We start from the raw sequence: 19,555 nt of genomic DNA on the forward strand, positions 1-19,555 counted from the left end.
GCGAAAAAATTAAAAGGTAGAAATGACAAACAATACAAAAAGTTGCATAAGACTATACTAAAGGAGATAAAAGGAGCAAAAGAAGCATGGCTGACAGAGAAATATCATAAAAAATTAAAGAGGTATAGAACACCAGAAAACAACGCAATACAGGCGTAGTTGTAGACATTGAAATCCAGATTTTGACTACCATTGAAGATAAATTACGAAGATGGAAAGAATATATGCATGAATTATTCGAAGCACGAAGTCCGACTGAAATAAATAATCCCTACGGCCCAGAAATAACAAACGAAGAAGTAACTATGGTCATTAAGCGGATTAATGATTAGAAATCACCAGGACCTGATGAAGTGCATGGTGAAATTTTAAAGCTTTTAGAGGCACACCAAATCATAACTCTTACCGAGCTATTCAACAACATCTACCACACTGGTTACCTACCAAAAGACATAGATTAATTAGTTTAATGAGCCATGTACTTAAAGTACTCCTTACTATCATTCACTTGCGCATATACACCAAAGTAGAAGAACACCTAAGTGAAGTTCAATTTAGATTCAGAGCAGGACTCGGTACGAGGGAAGCACTTTTTAGTTTGTAAGTTATAATACAAAGAGCCAGGGATGTCAACTGCGTTGACACCAACAACTGATGGTGTATGCATGTTTTATTGATTTCGAGAATATCGAGATAATCGATATCCAAAAAACATCAGGACTCGCTGGTAAAGATATAAGACTGATTTCAAACTTATATCTCCAACAAAAGCAAGAGTGCGATTAGAAAATGAACTGTCCGAGATCTTCACAGTCGAAAAAGGAGTTAGACAGGGCTCTAAAACATCTTTAGAGAGGCCTTGGACGGATCAGAAGATGGGATTGCTGTAAATGGCCAACTTATAAATAATATTAGATATGTAGACGATACAGTGTTGCTGGCAGATAGTGCGCAGGGGCTTCAAATGATGATGGATAACGATGTAGAAACATGTAACAAATACAGCCTAAAACTAAATTGAAAGAAGAAAAAAATAATGATCATTAGTAAGAATACCAACATAAACTCCCAAATTACAATAGGCGATACACCGTTAGAAAGAGTGGAAAAAATGTGTTATTTGGGCTGCAATATTAAGGATACTTGAGATCATAGCTACGAAATCCAAACTCGTATTGAAAAGCCAGAAGCTGTCTCAAAAGCCTTAGGAAGATTACTTGCAACTTATCTTTAAGTATCAATATACGCATAAGGATTCTTAGATGTTACGTCTTTAGTATCCTGCTCGATGGAGTAGATAGCCGGAGCCTTACAGAAGATGCCATAACACGATTAGAGGCATTTGAAATGTGGTGCTACCGACGTATGTTGAGGGTCTCATATATACACCACACAAGTAACATAACTATTCTCCGGAGGCTAAGAGAAGACAAAGAAATTATTAACACTGTAAACAACAGAAAATTGGCTTAATTTGGCCGCATCATGCGTAATAATAAACACCGACTTCTATAGTTGATTCTACAAGGCAAGATTGAGGGCTAAGGGTAAGAGAGGCCGTGGACGTAGACGTATATCCTGGCTGTGATCTATTTCGAGCTGCTGTGAGTAGAATAAGACGGGTCAAAATGTGGTCGCCAACATCTCTAGAAGATATGCACATTTAGAAGAAGAGGAGTAATCGCTGAAACTGAAGCCTGTTTTTAAGGAAAATACAAATCGTTTTACAAGGCCGTCATCGAAAAATTAGAAAAGCGAATGGTTATATCACCGGTAAAGGCGATTTATATTAATAAATATAATATAATTTTTTCCAAAAAATGTTGTTGTACTAGTTAGGCCCAGGACTTAGTGGTCGACGGATTATCTAACGTTCTTGTACGTATAAATAAATGGAAATGACGTAAGAAAAAAACTGAAACTTGAAGTTTATAATTCTCAAGTTTAATTGTTACATATAAAGACTATTAATTCCTTTTGGCTTTGAAATAATTAAGACTTCGTTAGTTTCATGCTTAGAAATACCAAATTAATACTAACATAACATATATTGCGTTAATAGCATCTAGTGCGCTACTGTGTACACAAAACTCCCTTTAATCCTTTGGCAAGCTTTTGTTTATTCCAAAACACTAACACATCTAATTTCATTAGTGAATTTCAAGTTGTTTGAATTTGCGTAAACCATTATGTTTAATTTTAGTTCCCATTAAACATTAAGTATACAAATCTCTATTCGTTTAAGAAGATATAATTCTGATGAGTTAAACATTTCATGGTATTTCAAAGTTGAAAGGTCATAAAATTTTAAATTATGTGACGTTTATAAGTGTAAATTGTATATAAATGTTTTATTTTAAACTACTTTTGACCATTTTATGTTTTTTCTTTCTCTTCTATCTTGATGTAAGGCAAAGTGCCCTAATGTGCCCTATAGGCCAGTATCCTGTAGGCCAGTAAATAAACGTCAAGTACCTACTGCGATGCCGTGTAATTTTCCGGGTTACTACCGAATTATGTACCTACATGCAAATTTGGATTCAGGTTCTATTTACCGTCCACTTTACTTTTGGACTTTACCGATGATTGCTGGTGGAAAACTACCCTTATTAGAAAAGAATCGTATAATTGTAAATTAAAGCGAGTAATTAATTCAAATAATCTTTTAATGAAGTGAATGAATGTCAATAAACATTAACCAACATAATTTAAAATTTTATCATATTTTAACCCCAAAATCTAAACCCCTAGATTAGTTATAATTAAAACAATGTCATTGAAATCTTTGTTCAGTTCGAATTCGTTTGTCAAGGTGGATGGACGTATTCGAGTTTTGTGAATTAGCTGGTTATTGGACTTTTGTAAAATATAAGTATATTAGTTTTTGGTTTTGATATTTGTATTTACGAAGAGCGTAGTTGAATTTTTTAGGGCGTAAGTAATGTCAGAAGAAACGGGCGGTGATAAGCTGCCCAATGAAAAAAACACGTAAATAATAATGATAATGGTAACAGGTATGTACCACTAATAGATTTTAATAACAGTTATAGACCAAGTGATAATGGACCATTTTATGTGTTTGTTGAACACAAAAATAAAAATTTAGGGAGACTTTTTCCAATTAAAAAAAAACTTTCTTCTTAAAGATGAAACTTTAAAAAAAGATGTACTAGATATAAAACCGGTAGGAAGTAATAGGGTAAAGGTTATTTTTAATATCTTATAAATAGCCAATAGCTTAGTTAACATATACGAAAATGGTTGCGTTTCGATTTAATTTGAGTTTCTTACCACTCCCTAACACGTGTTTCTGGGTCTACCCGTCATCAGAGAGAGTTTGTAAGAAAACTCAAACCAAACCAAAACGCACCGACTACTCTGGCAATTATAGAAAAAATAATTACCAGAGTATGCTACTAGAGACATCTAGTGATGAAAGATGAAGTTAAATGTGTCGATAGCAATTAAAGTAAATTGTATACTCACGCTTAATCAAGCCATTAAGAGCGATGCTGGGAATATTTATATTCCACTATGCATCAACAATTTACCCATATAAATTACCATCTTTCTTGTACTCATTGCGTCGAGTAAGAACGATAAATATACGAAAATGGTTGCGTTTCGATTTAATTTGAGTTTCTTACCACTCCCTAACACGTGTTTCTGGGTCTACCCGTCATCAGAGAGAGTTTGTAAGAAAACAGAAACACGTGTTAGGGAGTGGTAAGAAACTCAAATTAAATCGAAACGCAACCATTTTCGTATATTTATCGTTCTTACTCGACGCAATGAGTACAAGAAAGATGGTAATTTATATAGGTAAATTGTTGATGCATAGTGGAATATAAATATTCCCAGCATCGCTCTTAATGGCTTGATTAAGCGTGAGTATACAATTTACTTTAATTGCTATCGACACATTTAACTTCATCTTTCATCACTAGATGTCTCTAGTAGCATACTCTGGTAATTATTTTTTCTATAATTGCCAGAGTAGTCGGTGCGTTTTGGTTTGGTTTGAGTTTTCTTACAAACTCTCTCTGATGACGGGTAGACCCAGAAACACGTGTTAGGGAGTGGTAAGAAACTCAAATTAAATCGAAACGCAACCATTTTCGTATATTTATCGTTCTTACTCGACGCAATGAGTACAAGAAAGATGGTAATTTATATGGGTAAATTGTTGATGCATAGTGGAATATAAATATTCCCAGCATCGCTCTTAATGGCTTGATTAAGCGTGAGTATACAATTTACTTTAATTGCTATCGACACGTTTAACTTCAGCTTAGTTAACCACGATGTTATATTAAAAAACAATTTAATAGCATTTATATCAAAATTCTATACTCACAAAAAAGAAGTTGTCAGGATGGTAGATACTTTCTTTTCTGAAGAATATTTATTAACGGCTATCAAATCAAATACACAGGTAGCAAGTGTCTATTGTATGAAAAGAAAATCTATAGAATCTAATGGAAACGTAGTTTGGGTAAACAGACAAATCATAATAGTAGAATTTTTAGGAAATGAAATTCCAAAATGTATACAAATAAATTATGTAATTTCCATGTTGAACCTTACATACAACCTGTTGTACAGTGTTTCAAATGTCTGAGATATGGCCACTCAGTTAGACAATGTAAATCAAAAAACGAGAGAGAGATGTCAAAAGTGTACAGATACAAGTCATACAAAAGAGAATTGTAAAGAAAATATTTGGTGTATTTATTGTAATAATAACGACCACCCGTCAATTTCACGTATTTGTAAAGCAAAAGAAGATAAAACTAATTATGTCAGTTGAAAACATTTCTTTTAAAGAAGCCGAAAATATATATAATTCTCCATCATATGCGAAAGTGGCTACGAATAACCGATTCTATATTTTAAACAATGACAAACAATTTTCCAACTTTACCGAATACTTCTGACGACAGTCCATCGTCTAATATTACTTTTAAAAACCAAAACCAGCTTCTAAAGAAAATACTAATAAAACAATTAAACTGACGCACCCAACCTATTCTACACCTGATATAATGCCTGTAAAAAAATCATTAAACCTAGTCAAAAATCTACACCCATTATACCTTACCCCTACAGAGAAGCATTTATGGACTATAAAGAGAAAACTATAATGTTAATTACCTCCTTGATAAATAAATTTCAAAAAAAATTTTAATTTGCATCAAATACTCTCATGGAATATAATATCAGTGACTTTGTAGAAAGTGCCTTTGTTCCAAGTGATCCAAATGATGCTATGGAAACATATCGCACCCTCAGTGCAAGACTGCAGTAAGTCAGAATACGTAAGTTTCGAGATAAAAACGATTTTGTTTATTTTCGTGTTAATATGGGTGAAATAAGACACAAGTTTAAAGAAAAATTAACATTTAATTATTATTTTGCATGCTTTTTAGCCTATATTACATTAACGAAAAATAAAAATTTAAATAAAATAATATTAATGCTAAAAAAATTAGGAATTTCAAAGTTACAACACTTTTGCACGGAGAAAATTGTTAATCACTACACATTTAGTATTGGAATTTTAAAGTTACAACACTTTTGCACGGAAAAAATTGTAAAAAGTGTAGACACACTTTCTGTTGGTTGTTGTCCTCTTCTTGATCATCTTGGGCCAAAATATTTTCATAAAAACTATGGTAAGCTTCTGGTATCATACTCGAATGGCATAAGTATACCAAATCTTTCTTTTTGGCCATTTGAATTTTTGGCTGTTCTTTGTAGGCAGGTTTAAGTAGCACTTCTCGTATATTATGTGTAGTCCGCGATGATTTTTTTAGATTAAAAGAATTCCATAGTTCGTCATCATAGTTGTACTTAAAGAAAATTATGTGCGGACTATCTTTTCTACATTGCAGAATTTTTATATCTGTCCACTTCACATTTTTTTTATTTTGATCAATTTTATAATTGTTTCCCAACAGAAAGGAAACATGTTTAAAATCAATGAAGTCCTTTGTTTCCATTTCTCGAACTATGTAGGGTGAACCACTTTTTTTGCTACATTTCACTACAGTTGCCCATTCAGTAGGAACATAAATTGGACCGCTCTTCAGCACTCTTTTCTTTTGTCGCTCTATTAATGAGTGCATGTTGTCACCAGCGTTTTGTGTGTGACCTGTTATTAAAAACTTGTGGGTAATCGATTCTATATGACTCACATTAGTAACAACATACAAATACATAGAGGCGATAAATTTATTTTTGTTCTGCCCGGCACAGTTGTCGCTAAAAAAAATTAAATTTTTGCTTATTGCATGATTTGTCATGTAATAATAGACACAACTTGCAATTTCATTACTTCCTCGTTTCGCTACAGACTCATTCCACATAAAGCAGTATCCTTGTTTGGATACGTTATCAAATAATGTGAAATTATACACATTTAAACGTCGCTTATAATAAAACATTGATACATCTCCGCGTGGCGTCTGTAATACAGCTTGAAGATCGTAATCGCAAACGGAATATTGATTTACATCATTAGCTAATTCTAGATCTTGTTTCTTTGATTCGCGTGCTTGATTTTTGTTTTTAATATGCAAGTCGTAGTTGTCCTGCAATGATTTTCTCTGCTCTTCATTAGAGTTTTTATACACTTCACACTCTGAACATTGATCTTTTTTAGGAGAAAAGAATCCAATGTTAAATTCATAATTAAATATTCGTTCATAGTGATGTTTCTTAAGACAAATATCGCCGTCTGAAATACACTTATCTTTGTATAGTCTATACATTTCGGATATGGTTAAGCTACCATCAATAAAAACTCTACTAGTTTGAGCCCTTAAATAGTGACTTTCGATGGTCGGGAACATTTTTATGTGCTGACGTATTTTTTCCAAGGCAACTTTATCAGATTTTTTATGAGCCACATGCTTCCCTCTTCGATCATCTTCGAGGATACCAGCATCATCAGTTTTCTTCCATGTGGTGTAAATATATCGATCACTCACTCCCAAAGTATTGAGAAAAAACGTCTTGCATACTCGAGTGTCCTTGTCATTAATCCTAAATTTATATTGCAAGTTATGTTTGCGATTGCTTCCAGGTGTTTTATTTTGATACTTAGGTCTAACTTCATTGGTGTGTCGTGATATAAAGTCTCTTTGTAAATTTATGTTACCCAGGTCCCAAAATTTTCGATGAATATGCGTTCTTATATCCACAGAATTTTCAAAACATTTTAAACGACAAGTTTGAGAACAAGTTTCTTTCATCTGTCGAGCGTGCATGATTGTACCTTTATTTGACTTGTAGGACTTACCAGAGTTGCGAAGTTTCTTGACCTTATTTCGTCTCCATTCTTCAGGATTTGCACTTCGTTTTCTCGCACAAGATACACTGTAACTGTCACTTTCACGGTCACTATCTTCAGTAGCTTCGATTGGTGTTTCCATTAATGCAGCGTCATAGGTTGGAATTTGTTCTGGGAGATATGGGAGATCTTGCATAGAATCATCATTGGAAAAGTCGTTTTCTGCATCAACCTGTTCCCCGTCTACAACGTTGTCAGCACCATTGTATCTCTGTTGAATCCCTATTTCACTGGTCAAAATGTCCTCTTCCATACCTTCAGTAGCTTCGTTTTTTGTTGCCATTAATGTAGCGTCATAAGTTGGAATTGGTTCTGGGAGATCTCTCTCTAAGTCCTCTCTCGGTATTTCAACGTTCGTTAAAATTTGAACTTGATCACCGATAGCAGTTAATGAAGTACCATTGATAGCATCTGAAAATAATAATGATTTTAAAGTTAAAACAAACAATAATTGAGTAAGAAACAGAAGAATAGAATATAATGACCACGCATTGAAAAAACAGGTAGACATGACTACACCGAAAGAAGAAGAAAAAGAAGAAGTTGAAATAATCTCTGTAAATAAGTAGTAATATTGTTATCGTGCGGTTTCGAATATAAAATTATTTTGATAGATAAACTTTAGTATTATTGTTTCTCTAATACATTGTGTCTATGTACTTTTAATCATTTCGCTTAAATCAGAAGTATTCGTTTGAACGCCCCTATTTCGTTCAGTTTACACTAGTCGTAGAAAATCTCACCATTGAACTTAAAAACGAGAGTAGATAAATAGATTATAATACAACGATTAATTTAAATTCAACTTACTCTGCATGTCGTTGCTATCCTCACTTGTCTGCGCACACAGGGATAAAATCCTCAATGTTCTGGAACTATTAAATTTTGACATTTTCGAAATCGTTAATTCTGCATCTATCACTTGCAAGGGCTAATAACAGATTATATTAAAAACTACACTACTAAAATGTACCTACTTGTACTTCTTCCCTGAGAACTCGTTTCTAATGAGTTAATAGGGTAAGTAAAAAAGAAAGTAATCTCCAACAACGATAGGAATAGTACTAAACATTACATTTAATGTATTCACAGAAATCACCTGGTAGATAAAGGGAAAGTAATTCCCGGGGTTTAGTATATACGTTTAATAAATTCCAATAAATCATCGGGTAAGTAAAGAAAAAATAATCCCCAACAGCAATCGTGGTTTAGTATGGTAATCAACTTTACATTTAATAGAGTCCAAGAAATCAGATAGCTACCTAGAATAAATAGGTATTATACCTAATAAAACGGCTTATTGTTAGCGGCAATTTAATATTTTTATTTCTGCACATGTTTCTGATAGCCACAAATCCTTCGCTTTGTAGTGAAAATTCCATAACAAGGTAGAAACATTATTTATAAAACTTTGAATATTTTTATTTAAATTCAAAACAAAAGGACTATAATAAAAATATGCAAATCAGGCTACCTTGAGTAAAGTGATTAACAAAAGGATTGGAATTCACTACCTTAGTAAAAGTTGGGAATTACGTGGGGACAATAATATGATGACAATCGCCCCGGAAGGTTACGTGAAGATTTAATATAAAGTTTTCTGAGAATAGATATTTTTAACCTGTCAGTATTGTTAATACACAAGTTTTAAGATAACTGTTTTTCCTTTCCTAAAAGAAATACTTTTTGGCTGTAAATAATTAGTCTTAATTTATGTGTTTTTAATCCAATCTAATAAATAAATGGTCAAACGACATCGCAAACATTTTATGGAAAATATAATGACACACAAAGGACATAAAACTTACATGAATAGATTGGTCTCGTTAATCTTTGTTTATTGTCTCGACCGTTAATGGATTACGTAGACACACTGTATATTAATATTAAACACCACAGATATACATATTAAAATAACAAATATGACAAATATCTCACTTTTTTCGTGCTTTTCATTGCTTGTTATCGAAACCATTGCAATGTTCCGTGCAAAACTGTTGTAACTCTGATACATTAGAGTTACAACAGTTTTGCACGGAACTTATGTACAAAAACGCAAAATAGTTAAACTGTTGTTGTTGTAATATTTAGCCGGTTAAGCATTTGAAAGTTACTAAAGTTTTACAGGGGATAGATATGCATGTTTACAATCGAATTACATGATTACTTCATTTTCATAAAATTTTGAGTTACTGCAGTCTTGCACTGAGGGTGCGATATAGTGAATTAGATTCAAGTGAAAAACTATTTTACTGATTAAACTTTAAAAATGGCTAATAAACAAACAATTAAAAATCAGTAATTTTGCAGTGGAATAGTAGATCAATAACATGTAATAAAAATAATTTGTTAAATTACCTTAATAAAAACCATGTTGATATTATCATACTTTCCTAAACTTGGCTAAGTCTAGTAGTAATTTTAATATAAAGGGATATCATTTCATTAAAAGATGCCGTGATGACGGACATGGCGGAGTTGGTATATTTACCTTACAAACAATTAACTATTGTACACCGTACAATCTTTTACGGCGATTTTAATGTACCTATTCCAGAAGATCGCGGGGGAAAGGTTTTAACAGAAGCTTTACATCTTTGAGTCTTACCCTGTCAAACGCTTTCTTTAAGTCAATCAGACACAGAAATGCTGGTCTATTATACTCTAGTGATTTCTCAGTAATTTGCTTTATAACGAATATTGCATCTGTACACGATCTTCCACTACTAAAACCCTGTTGTTCATCTGCTAAACTTATCCTCTGATTTATTAGCACTTGTAAAAATTTAGTTGTAAGTTTCAGCGTAGTATTTAACAAGTTTATACCTCTGTAGTTTTCTGTCTGTCTTTTATCTCCTTTTTTGAATTGTTCCTAAAATTCAAATCGAATATTTCAACGTGAAATAACCAAAAAATGAAACACTTTTCAAGGAAAACTGATTAAAACTTTTTAAAAGTGTTTAAAAAAGGGTTCATTTTTGATTTTTTTTTAGTTTCTAGCATCAAACCAAGCGAGTTACGCTCAAAATAAAGTTAGGCTCTTTCTTTTTAGTACAAACATCGTGAAAATTATCCTCTAATTAGCACTCCAAATAAAATTAATCGTTACCACTTTACAATTTACTTTATTTTCCGTCGACCGTCCATTTATGATCAATTTTAACACCCTTAAAATCATTGAGTAATGACCCCTATTAATGAATGATTTTCTATTAATGAACGATTTTATTATAGGCAACACAACATACATTGCTTGCATAAATTAATTAAACGCTCTGTGATTGGCAGTGACCTGTGGTGTAGGCAACCAAACATATACCTATTTATGTTCAAACTAAAAAATTAATTTATAATGAAGTAGCCGCTGTTAGTACTATCTGTCATTGTATGTCATTATTTACTTTATTGTTTAAAATTCTGTGTATTTGAAAAATCAAAGGATGGATATTGACGAAGAGTTTAATTTAACTCCACCAGAATTTAACTTCTTCTATCACAAAATTTACAGAGGTCCAAGAAGACTTAAATATAAATTTGTCAAAATGCTATACAGCAGATAATCATTTATCAATATCTTCCTTTAATTTCAGTAATTGCACCATTTCGAATATAATTGTTTACTATAATAAAACTACCACTAAGGAAACTTTGAATAAAGTCAATGAAAGCTGAAAAAATTGTTGTTTATCGTTAAGTAAATAAATATTTAAACTAAAATATCTTTATTTCTAAAAAGTACGGTCGACGGAAAAGTTTTGTAACGAACTCGTGAATTAAAATGGCGATTAACAATCTCGAACATTAACGCGCTCGCTTCGCTCACGCGTTAAAATATCTCAATTGTTAATCGCCCTTATTAATACACTTGTTGGTTAAATAACTATTATGTATTGTTTATATGATCTGTAAGTTTTAATGGTTCAAAGTGCTTATTTAAAAAAATTATTTTGAAGTAAAGAAAAAATGCTTTTTTCAAAATATCTCAAAAACTATTCGTGATACGAAAAATCTTACCGAGTAAAAAGATATAGGTTTTGCTTTTCTGAACATTTCGTTTTTTTTTTGTTTTTCTGTAAAACAGAAATTGGTCAAGATATTACTGTTCAAAGTTTACATGCACTCGTGATTAGTGACTCGTTGAAGTCCTTTCAACTACAACCCTTATTTCCCTTAAAAAAACTTCAAAATGTTTTTTTTTAAGTACCTTCTAGCTTAAAAGCCAACCGAGTTATAAGTTACCGAGTATTGTAAGATACACATATTGTGCTATTAAGGCACAGACATACTTTTACCCATACTTACGAACTCACAAGGGTTGTTATTTAAGTTTAAATAAAAACTATTCATAACATTGTGATTAAAAAAATTATTGTATCTGCAACAGAACAAATAAATTTTGTATACAGGGAGTACTCAATAAAATGCATCTTCAATATTTCAAATGGGACAACCTGTATTTTTTTATAGTTTTGAGTAGCCCTGCATTTCCTGATTACAAAAATATAACATAGTGTAGCATTAGTTTTGTTCTATAATGGCGTATGGTACTACTATACTATACTAAGATAAGAAAAAAATATATTTAGAAAGTCAACAAAATTAATGACTTATAATACTACATTTAAGATACAATACTACATTTAATATCACAATAGACGCTCAAACTGTCCTCTATTGTTATCAATGCACAAGTAATATCTTCGTCTCAAATTTTTAAAGGGGTCAGATATTACATAATCAAAATACACTTTTTCTTTTAAAACCCCGATTAAAACCTCTCACATGGTGTTAAGTCGGGACTATTTGGTGGCCATTTAATGGTACCCTTATTGCCGATCCACACAATAAATTGATTATTTAAATGTTCTTGAACGGCTACGACATTCTGTGGCGGTGCTCCATTTTGTTGCCGTATCATACTATTTAATTGATATTGTATATAATTTTGATTTAATAACTCATCCACTTCTGTAATGACTGTGTTCAAATATGATTCCCCAGTTAATTTATAATCATAAAACAATGGTCCACCTATTTTGTTTTGAAATATTCCGCACCACACACTGATTGATTTGCTTACCGACTTTTTTTTTGCTTAATTTTTATGTTTCTATTATTTTTCTGTTTCCACGAATACCTACCTATTTCTTTTATTAAAAATACCTGAAGTTGAAAAATTTGATTCATTTGTCCATAAAATGTTATAAAAATAATTAGGATCATTGTTTAAACTTATAGCATGTCTTGAAAGAACTGTAACCGCTTTCTCTTATGAACATCGGTAAGTTCTTGTACCGGTATAATTTTGTACGGCTTATACTTAGTTGTGCTTTTTTAAAACTCGTATCGTCGCACGGCATTTCTCTAATGTATTAGTAGCATTGTTTAGACTAGGTTCGGAATTTTTTAAAATAAAAATGGTATTATGGATTTAATCTATTATTTAAGTATTTAATTTTTACCTTGAAAGTAAAGCAAAGTATTAAGATCTTCATCATAATTTCCTACGATAATACGTTTCTTCCGTTCAAACATTTTTTCATTTATGACATGACGAAAATTAAATAAAAAAAAATCGGTTGCCTGTAAAGTCGGTTTTACGGGCGAAAATTTTACGTGACAACGTCTTTTTCTCGGTAGAATATTTATTGATATGAATATTATTAAATTGCACAATAGGAACAAGGAATTGAATGAAAATAAGAATTGCACAAATTTTAACTATAGAAATATATTTTGTTTACTAAAACATTGTACATGTAAACTTAAACTTAACTAATTTCTATTTGAGTGATTTTGTTGAGGATAGGACGATGATAGGAGAAATATGAAATGAAAGGAAGTGTTTCTGCTGTAATGTGTCTTGAACGCCAAGAACGCTCGAGAAAGACAGAGACACAAGCACGGAAGCACGCACCGATTCAACGCGCCTAATTCTCTAGTGCTGCGCGCGCAGCGGACCGATCATGTTTGAGTGGGAGAGAGACGCAAGGCATTCGCCAGTCCGGCGAGCCTCTCTCTCGTTCGGTGACTCACTGTAACAGACGTGAGCGGGCGTTACACTTTTTCATGAATGACTCCGAGCCACAACCTAATTTAAGACGTTGTCACGTCAAAATGTATTTGCAGAAGGAGTCTGTCGATCTAGATAAATCAGCCTATATTCTCTTCTTGCCGCTTGCTTGTTTTTATTATTTTTTACATAAATTAAGAATATATCTACTTTTTCGTCTGCAGTATAACCCATTTCGGTATGAGGACTGACAGTTATAATTGTGACAATTAATAATTGTTTCATTTTGAAATTTCAGTTGCATAGCCACCTATGGTTACCCTTTTGTAGTACCATATGCCATTATAGAACAAAATTAATGCTACACAATGTTATATATTGGTAATCAGGAAATGCAGGGCTACTCAAAAGTATAAAAAAATCCAGGGTGTCCCATTTGAAGTATTGAAGATGTATTTTATCGGGCACTCCCTGTATATAGAATTTGGTCTGTTGCTACATTGTTGGTCGGTACAGATAAAATAATACAACTTTTATTTGAAACTTTTTTTGTATTACCGAAATTAAGGAAAATATTTGGGTTTCAAAATATAATGATAAACCTGGTACATTTTTTTTGGGTGCCTGACTGAAAAAAAAACAGATATGTATATTATTTATTTATCTAAGAAATAGCCTTTTCAGCATAAACCCTGTTCTGATAAATTACTGACGTGCATCGGAGTGTTTATCCTAAACAACTCAACAGAAGTGGCTCAGGTGGCCGAAAATCGATTTTAACACTTTGTAAATTTGTTTTTTAATGCCGTCATGGAATGGAAATTTTCTTCGATAAAGTAATTTTTATTTTTTAAAAAGAATGGTGTGTAAAAGGTCGGCACAAGTGTTTTAAAGAAAAAAGAAGACGAGGACTCTTTTTATAAACTGTGGCTTGTCATTGGTTTATTTTCTTTTGCTTTGCTAGATTGTGCAAAATTGAGTAACTAATTTTATGCACGATGCCAAAATTACGCGCCAATAACTTGGCGACTCCAATACGTCGATTGGAACACTGCCGTCATAAAAACGTTGGCGCCAACATTGGCCCCAACACAGTTTTGTCGGTACACACATTGGACGAACGTTCTTGGGGCCAACGTTGTCCCCATTGTGTGGAGCCGGCGTAAGGATCTAACGTTGGCGCCAACGTTGGGTCAACTGTGTTCCCACGTTCGGTGAGGCATCCACACATTGGGTTGAGTATTGGGGCGATATCAGTATGTTCCCTCTAGAGCCAACGTCAACATGTCCGACATGGAAATTGCAGCGGCTGCGACCGTCGTGATAATAAGTGCATATAATTATGTTTTGCTACAAACAAATGCGAATTTTGGCTCTGGATCCCATTTATTCTTTTATTAACTCAATTCCCAAATTTCTTAGCCTTCTATTTTGGCTATATTCTGCATCAAACGTGACTTTAATTAATAGCTGATATATGGAAGTACATATTTTAAAAGTTACATGACCATACGACGGTGGTCTATTAGGACAAAATGATCTATATTTAAAAATTAAAAGCATATACTTTTGTAAAATATTTCGATCTTCTTCTTCTAATGGCGCTACAACCCTTTGTGAGTATTGATCTGCTTAACAATGTTCTTCCATTCTACCCTGTCGGATACTTTCCTTCACCACTGCCTGATGTTCATGGTTTTAAGATCCCTCTCTACGTTGTCTATCCATGTTTTACGGTGCCTTCCTTTTGTTCTGTTTTCTTGGGGCTTTCATCTCTGAACTAACCGGACGGCCCAACGGACAACGACCAAACCTACGGAATAAGGACTTAATGATGGATTTGCGACTGGGAACCTGGAATGTCGAAACCATGCTGTAGGCAGGCAAAATGCAAAGTATTGCACAGGAACTATTGAAGTACGAAGTAGACATAGCAGCCCTCCAAGAAATCAGATTTAAAGGGCATGGTTGCATAAATAAAAAAGAATACAGTATGTACTACTGTGGAGCAGAAAGACAAGGAGACTTTTTAGTGGGTTTTATGGTAAACCATAAATGCCGCAGGTCAGTATTAGGTTTCACTCCAGTTAATGAAAGAATTTGCAAAATACGTCTAAGGGGCAAATTTCATAAAATATTTGGATAAGTACATTTTTTTGGGTGCCTAAAAGGTACTGAAAAAATCAGATATGCATTCTGATAGACAACCGACTGCGACATGTATCGGAGTGTTAATTATTAACAACTCAACGGAGGTGGCTCAGGTGACCGATGTTCAATTATTACATATTGTAAATTTGTTTTTTAATGCCGACATGGAATGCAAAATTTTCTTCGATAAAGTAATTTTTATTTTCTAAAAAGAATGCTGTGTAAAATGACAGCACAAGCGTTTTAAAAGAAAAAAGAAGACGAGGACTCTTTTTATAAACTGTGGCTTGTCATTGATTTATTTTCTTTGTTTTGCTAGATTGTGTAAAATTAGATACCTAACTTTATGCAGGATGCGAAAATTATGGAATTATTGGAACACTGCTGTAGCGCCAATGTGTGGTCGGTATCAACGGCAACACCAATATTGGCGCCAATCTCTTTGATGTGTACACAAAAACCGACAGTTCACGGAAAACTCCCAACGTTGGAGCAAGTCATAAAAACGTTGGCACCAACACAGTTTTGTCGGTACACACATTGGACGAACGCTGTTGGGGCCAACGTTGGCCTCCATGTGTGAAGCCGGCGTAATAATAATGGACGTATTTTGTTGGCTAATGGTAGCGAGACAAATTTATTTTGATATTTGGGCCACCAATCTTAAATTTCTAAGTTTTTAACTTATTGCTCTGGATTATTAGTATTAATTGCCAAGTTAGCTAAAGTTTGTTGTTATATTTAATTCCTCTTAATAACGAACCATGATAAAACTGTATTATATCTATTGAAAGTAATTTAAAATGCAATAAAAATAAAAAATTTAAAAATATCCAATCTAATCTTTTAGCTCAGAAAATAGCTGTTATCTCCATAGGGATATAAGGAAGCTTTTATTATGATTAATTGTAGAGTTGTTGTAAAATAAGTCCCTTGGGAAATAAACTAAGTAAATATCCCGCCTACGATCATTAAAAAAGCATGTGGAACAGCTACCATTCAACAACATAAAAAGTAGCATTCTAATACTAAAAAACTGAGTCTTTGCTGTTCAACATTGCACGAAAGTAATCATTAATATCAATTTATTATACAGCACATTACTTATCCAAGGATCATACAACTCCGAATCTTTAAATGAAGTTTGTATGGAAATAATACAAATTATTTATTTTTTATTTTAAAGTGTTATTACTGGATATAACGTACACAAGAAATATTACATTAAATAGAATTGAATAACTTGATGTCTTTTCAATAGGTTAACACTGTTGAGATTTTTTTGGTGAGAACTGTTTTGAGATTAACATTTATGACTCTGTGAGATCTAAAAATTAATTTTATTTTTCATAAATTTAAGGTTTGTTTGTAAAAGTTTTAAATTATTTTATATAATCAGCTTAAATTCATTTTGATTAATTTGCATATTTATAGATTTAAAATACAGTAAAACTTCAATAGAACGAACCTCTATTTAATGGATTTCGGATATAACGGACAAAAAATTTGATCAAATGTAGGGATGGCGGTTTTTGACAAAACACCGGTTTTCGGTTATACCGGTTTTTTTTTTGCTTACGGTTTAACCTGGCTGTTATAACCGGCCAAAAAAAAAACCGGTTTTTCAAAAACCAGTTTTCGGTTTTTTTAATCCAATAGTTACAAAGTTACATTTACAATGCACTTTAGTTTGCGATACTTCATTCGAATCGATATCAATATGATAAAAATTAGTACTATCGAAAGAACATCAATATCAATATAAATAAAACACAATTTTTAATAAAACCATTTTATTCTATTAATTATTATATTTATTTATTATTTTATTATTAATATATATTTAGTGATTATTATTAAATATAATATAGCGTAAGATTAATATATACATATTGCAATAATATACAATAAAATAATATGAAGTAATATTTTAAGTAAAAAAGTATAGGTTAGAAGGTTACAAATAGGTTATATTATATGAAATGGATTTAGCATTATGTTGGCCAGTATTTTTCATGAAGCCTATTGAGAAAAACTCATTCATATATATGTTGGTCGGTTAAGTGGCTTCTCTCATCTGACACAATATCATTCAATGATGACACCAGTCTCTCTGATGCCACCGAACTTCCGACCAACGACATGTATTTTTTTAGCTATAAAATACAGATTCTGTTCTGATCCCAGAATGAAAACGGATCACTTGGCAGCAAAGGCCGCTGCAGATATAGAGTCAGTTCATTTGAAAAAGAACTTTGAATCTGTGTGTCCTGAGAACTTGAACTGAAACCACTGTTCACCAACTCCAGATCGTGTGAAGACCAAAGAGGGTTTGATTTTAAACTCACTTTGGCTTCTTCATTCTGGAAGGAGCAGGAAGGAGAAAGTTTTCCGATTTCGGTAAGGTACGTCCTAACTTCCGAGCCTAAATTGGATGTTGTCTCCGCTATATACGGATTCAGATATAGTTTTTTGAACCTCGGGTCCGTGATTGTAGCATGGCAAAGCAGGGGATTTCGTAAAAGCTTGGTGTCCCTCTCTTGAAGGCTAGTTATAAGCTTTTGGCATAACTTTTGAGCTGTACTAAGGTTTGGCTTGAGGTTTTTTAAAAATCTTTCGATAATAGACACAAGGGGGATAACAAGGCTAGCAGTAATGTACTGGGAACCCGAGATCTCCTTTGTGGCCTCATCGAAAGGCGATAAAATGCTTACAATTTCAGTGATTAGTTTTATATCTGAACCAGAAATCATCCTTGGTGCTTTTTTAATGGAGGGATCTGCCAATATTGCAGCTATATATGGGGACATTAGTGTGAATCTTTTAAGCATACGGTAGACAGAATTCCATCTGGTTATAGTCAGATGCAGAGAGCTTCTTCTTCTTCTTAGAGTGCCATATCCCTACGGAACGTCGGCGACTACCATGCTTATAATATTTTTTTGCAGAGAGCAGTAAACCAAAATTATTATACTACTGCTCAACAGAGAGCGCTAAAATAATTCAGGTTCTATTGTGAATTAATATAATGAGAGTAGAATATAATATGCAATTATTGTATTCAATTAATGATGCAAATTTAATTCACCATTTAAAAATATAATCCTTTAATTTACCCACCAATTTTCCTCTCCTCCCAAACCCAAAAAATTCCCCACCCCAACCATTTTAACTTATAAAAAATTTCCCAAACTCTTTCCAATGGGATTTAAAAAAAATAACATCAACATAAATATTTTACTTAAAAATAAATTGAATAATGCAATTCATCTTTTATTTTTACTACCATCAAAAGAAAATTATCATGTATTACTTTTAACACGTTTGTATATTTGTATAATAGGTACATTTTAACTCATTTAATACTTCCTGTATGGGTGTATCGTTTTGAAAACGTAGGGAAATCCTTGGAGATTCGTATTCGTAATCAGTAATTCGATATTAATAGTCAGAACATTATTTTTGGTAATCAGAAACAGCCATTCACCCACTTTCAATGTCAAGAGTCAAGTGTAAAAATAGATGATGTACCAGATCACTTCTTATGTAAATATTATGATTACAAATACCTTTTCAACGCTGGCTGATGAGAGTTTGCACTTTCAGTTTGCTTCTGTATTTATAAAATAAAATAAAATATGAATTATGGTTTTGTTTGGAATAATTACTTGAAAATAATAATTATGATGATCCAAAATAATACCTAATCTAATCCTAATCACCGTAAAAACCTAATAACCGGTTTTTACTTTCAAAATAAAAAACCGGTTATGACCGGGACAAAAAAACAATCGATAAAACCGGTTATTGCGAAGTAAAAAAAACGGTTTTCGGTTAAAACCGGTAGGTTTTTTCCATCCCTAATCAAATGTAAAAACAAATAAAAACGTACTGGTAATACTATACATGCTTAACCTATTTTTGCTGAAAAATTTATAAATAAATAAAGCATTTGTACGAGAAATATAATATTTTATCATAAACATAAAATAATGTACCAATCTATAGACATGAAAAATAAATTTACAGATTTGTAG

The 19,555-nt window shown here is 32.5% G+C and overlaps 2 protein-coding genes across 2 annotated transcripts in view; one reads left to right on the plus strand and one right to left on the minus strand.

Moving 5' to 3' along the window:
• Positions 1-19,555, plus strand: part of LOC140448413 (melatonin receptor type 1A-like) — a 245,660-nt gene that overhangs the window by 83,101 nt on the left and 143,004 nt on the right. The window lies entirely within an intron of this gene.
• On the minus strand, positions 5,389-9,502 carry LOC140448412 (uncharacterized). Its single transcript, XM_072541495.1, has 2 exons — positions 8,165-9,502; positions 5,389-7,765 (listed from the first exon to the last, which is right to left on the minus strand). The coding sequence occupies exons 1-2, from the start codon at positions 8,244-8,246 to the stop codon at positions 5,547-5,549; spliced, it is 2,301 nt and encodes a 766-aa protein (XP_072397596.1). The 5' UTR covers positions 8,247-9,502; the 3' UTR covers positions 5,389-5,546.

Source organism: Diabrotica undecimpunctata, chromosome 8 (assembly GCF_040954645.1).
Source record: "Diabrotica undecimpunctata isolate CICGRU chromosome 8, icDiaUnde3, whole genome shotgun sequence".
NCBI lineage: Eukaryota > Metazoa > Arthropoda > Insecta > Coleoptera > Chrysomelidae > Diabrotica > Diabrotica undecimpunctata.

Bases quoted from the DNA above. Each gene is read 5' to 3' on its own strand.
- LOC140448412 (XM_072541495.1), bottom strand. From the start codon at position 8,246: ATGTCAAAATTTAATAGTTCCAGAACATTGAGGATTTTATCCCTGTGT. The intron at 7,766-8,164 runs GTAAGTTGAATT...TATTATTTTCAG, and splicing joins GGATAGCAACGACATGCAGA to ATGCTATCAATGGTACTTCA.